At 34.8% G+C, this 3,088-nt stretch overlaps 1 protein-coding gene across 1 annotated transcript; it reads left to right on the plus strand.

Annotated features, from left to right (window-relative positions):
• Window positions 1-270: 270 nt before the first annotated feature.
• LOC111880718 (F-box protein SKIP19) lies at window positions 271-2,080 on the plus strand. Its single transcript, XM_023877138.3, has 2 exons — window positions 271-681; window positions 1,336-2,080. Exons 1-2 carry the CDS (start codon window positions 344-346, stop codon window positions 1,949-1,951), a joined length of 954 nt encoding a protein of 317 aa, XP_023732906.1. The 5' UTR covers window positions 271-343; the 3' UTR covers window positions 1,952-2,080.
• The last annotated feature ends 1,008 nt before the right edge of the window (window positions 2,081-3,088 follow it).

The following is a 3,088-nucleotide window of genomic DNA, read 5'->3' on the forward strand; positions in this document are numbered from 1 at the left end:
TTCTAGATTCGCCACTGACCACTGGTGTCAACATAATGGGTAATCTCGTTGTTTCATAGGCAGTTAACGGAATGTGGCTAACGGTAACTGTCTTAAGGACCAAAACTGCAAGATTTACCAACCATGAGGACCAGTTTTGTCAAATGCCAAAAACTAGGACTAAATTTTAATATGTGTCAACCATAGGGACTAAAACTGTAATTTACCATATAGTTGGGTACCATTTGTGACATAACCTACCTATGTGTAATTCACTTTTTTTCCGATAGAAAAGATGATTTGGTAACCGACTTGAAAGAACAAAACAAATCGGGAAATCCATTGGATCTCATCTCTAGTTGAAATGGCGTCGACCTCCGACGCTATGCCGTCGTCGGCAATGGAGGAATCTCCAAATTGGCTGGAAATGCCTCCCGAACTGATGGCAAGTATACTTCAAAGATTGGGTGCTGTAGAAATACTCAACAGTGCACGGAAAGTATGCACAACTTGGCGGAGAATTTGCAAGGACCCTGATATATGGAAGACTATCGATATGCACAAACCGGTTGATACTTGGGATATGGATTACGATCTCGAGATTCTGACTAAGCAGGCAGTCGATCTTAGCTGCGGGGAATTGATCGATATCAGTATCGAGTATTTTGGCTCCGATGATCTCCTTGATCACATTTTGCTACGGTAGGTTTCTTCTTCTTCTCAGTTATCATCGCTATTCAATTTCATACTCATGCTATATGCACCATCAATTGCGAAGTTATTGACATTTAACCTCTTTTTACTTTTCTTAATTTCTAAGACAAAATAGTTCAATGAATACGAATTTTGGTACAAATTTATCATCAACCTTTATTGGCTTGTGTTATTTATTGTAAAAACTATTAATTAGGTTTACATCCATCATAGAATGGAAGACAAATTTGAGATGAAGAATGTCAAATTGGTTGAATTTTGAGAAACATAATATAAATCCTTCAAAATCGGAGGAAGAAATACAATATAATCTTATCAAACTATACAAGAAATACCAGTTAGAGTAAGATTGAAGTGCTAAAGTGTTCATTGTTGAAGGGAATTAATAGTCTTCCATTATGCCTATTTGCCTAGAAGGCTCACATGCCATGTTGTTAGACACATATTTGTGCTTTCATCTCCCTTGGTAATTATCATTCATCTCCAAGACATGATTGCTATTGGAATTCATTATCCTCACATCATTGTGAAGACTGAAGACTGTCTTTCTTACATTCACATGCTAAGCTTTTTAGGGCTATCTAACCAATGATTTTCAGTAGTTACAAATTACTGAAAATACAAATGGTGAATTGTGAACAGGTCAAGTAAACTAAAAAATCTTTGCCTTATGAACTGCTTTGATATCACGGGAAGTCGGTTGAGTCAGGCAGTCAAAAGGGTCCCACAATTGGAAAAACTTCACCTTTCTTACATCTCAATCAATGTAGAAGACATCGAACTTATCGGACAAAATTGCCCTCACCTCAAGTCCTTCAAGTTAAACAAGGAGTTCAGACGCCCACGCATAGAAAATGACGATGATGCCCTTGCGATTGCAAACAACATGCCCGAGTTACGCCATTTACAGGTGTTTGGTAGTAAAATGTCAAATGATGGACTTGAAGCCATTCTTAACAGCTGCCCTCACCTCGAATCGCTAGATGTTCGTAGGTGTTTTAATCTGAATCTCGGGGGCAATTTGGGAAAATTGTGTATGGAACGGATTAAAGATTTTAAACGCCCGAATGATTCAACTGAAAACTGTGGGTTTCATCCTCGAATTCATGAATTTGATGACTTTGATGATATGTATTCTTCTGGGTATTCTGATGTTGATGAATTTTCTGAAGGTGATTTCTATGAAGATTATGAATTTTCAGGTGGTAGTGCTGTTTCTGAAGAGGATGATTATGATTATGAGTACTTTGACATATGAATTCGTTATTGGGTACACAATGTATTGCTTATAATCTACAACAATGTACAACTTTTAATTGATTCATCATGTAATCGTATCTCTATGATTTTATAAGTGAAATGTGATAAAAAGAAATGTTTGAACAAAGGAATATGGATCCAACACTTGTTCTAAGGATCATTGAAGATGCTTATTTTGATATATGTCATATATTCGTCTTTGAAATGAAATGATTTTTCTTCATTTCATTGCGATGAAATTTTGGATATCTTTTTGGGTTATATACCTGTTAAATACATTAATACATGGTTGTAAGTATAGATTAAATACCAAATATTTAGTTCATATGATGGGAAAATACAAAAGGCTTAGAAAAACAAATTGAAAGAGTTTTTGACAAATGTGAACGTGTGCTAATTCCCATTTTTAGCAAGCACCACATTAGTATTTAGAGTAAATTACACGAATGGTCCCTATGGTTTGGGGTAATTTGTGCGTTTGGTCCCTAACTTATTTTTTTAACTCGGAAGGTCCCTACTGTTTGTTTTTGTTATGCGCTTAGTCCATACTGTTTGCTTTTGTTACACGCTTGGTCCCTGTCTTACCTAAAACGACTAGTATTTAAATAGGAAAAAATGATGGGATATGTAAGGTAAGGTGAGAGGGGTGGGGTTGGGGTGTGTTTATTTAAATAAATTAAAAAATTCAAGGACAAAATAGTCTTTTTATGTATGATAGGGACCAAATGCGTAACAAAAACAAACAATAGAGACCTTCGAAGTTAAAAAAATAAATTAGGGACCAAATGCACAAATTACCCTAAACCATAGGGACCATTTGTGTAATTTACTCTAGTATTTATCGAGAAGCATACGAACGACTCCGTACCTAAACGATGTGTTTAACTTCTAGCTCTAGGCAAAATGTCTACGGTTAAAAATTGCTCACATGTGAAAAGAAAGATACAGGTTTTGAATTGGTCCCAAGTCGGACAAACAAAAGATCTTTTAGAGTGATTTGATTTGGAACTTTTGTTTAATAGTTATATTATAAATTTATAATTAAATAAAAGATCGTGTTATTAGAAATAAAAGTTAATTAGGTATTTGATTTGAAAAATAAGAATTTTATTTTATTAAAAACTTATTAATTTGA

This window comes from Lactuca sativa, chromosome 7 (genome assembly GCF_002870075.4).
Source record: "Lactuca sativa cultivar Salinas chromosome 7, Lsat_Salinas_v11, whole genome shotgun sequence".
NCBI classification, from domain to species: domain Eukaryota; kingdom Viridiplantae; phylum Streptophyta; class Magnoliopsida; order Asterales; family Asteraceae; genus Lactuca; species Lactuca sativa.

Coding starts and splice junctions, on each gene's coding strand:
- LOC111880718 (XM_023877138.3), top strand. CDS start 344: ATGGCGTCGACCTCCGACGCTATGCCGTCGTCGGCAATGGAGGAATCT. Junction 682..1,335: donor CTTGATCACATTTTGCTACG/GTAGGTTTCTTC, acceptor AATTGTGAACAG/GTCAAGTAAACTAAAAAATC.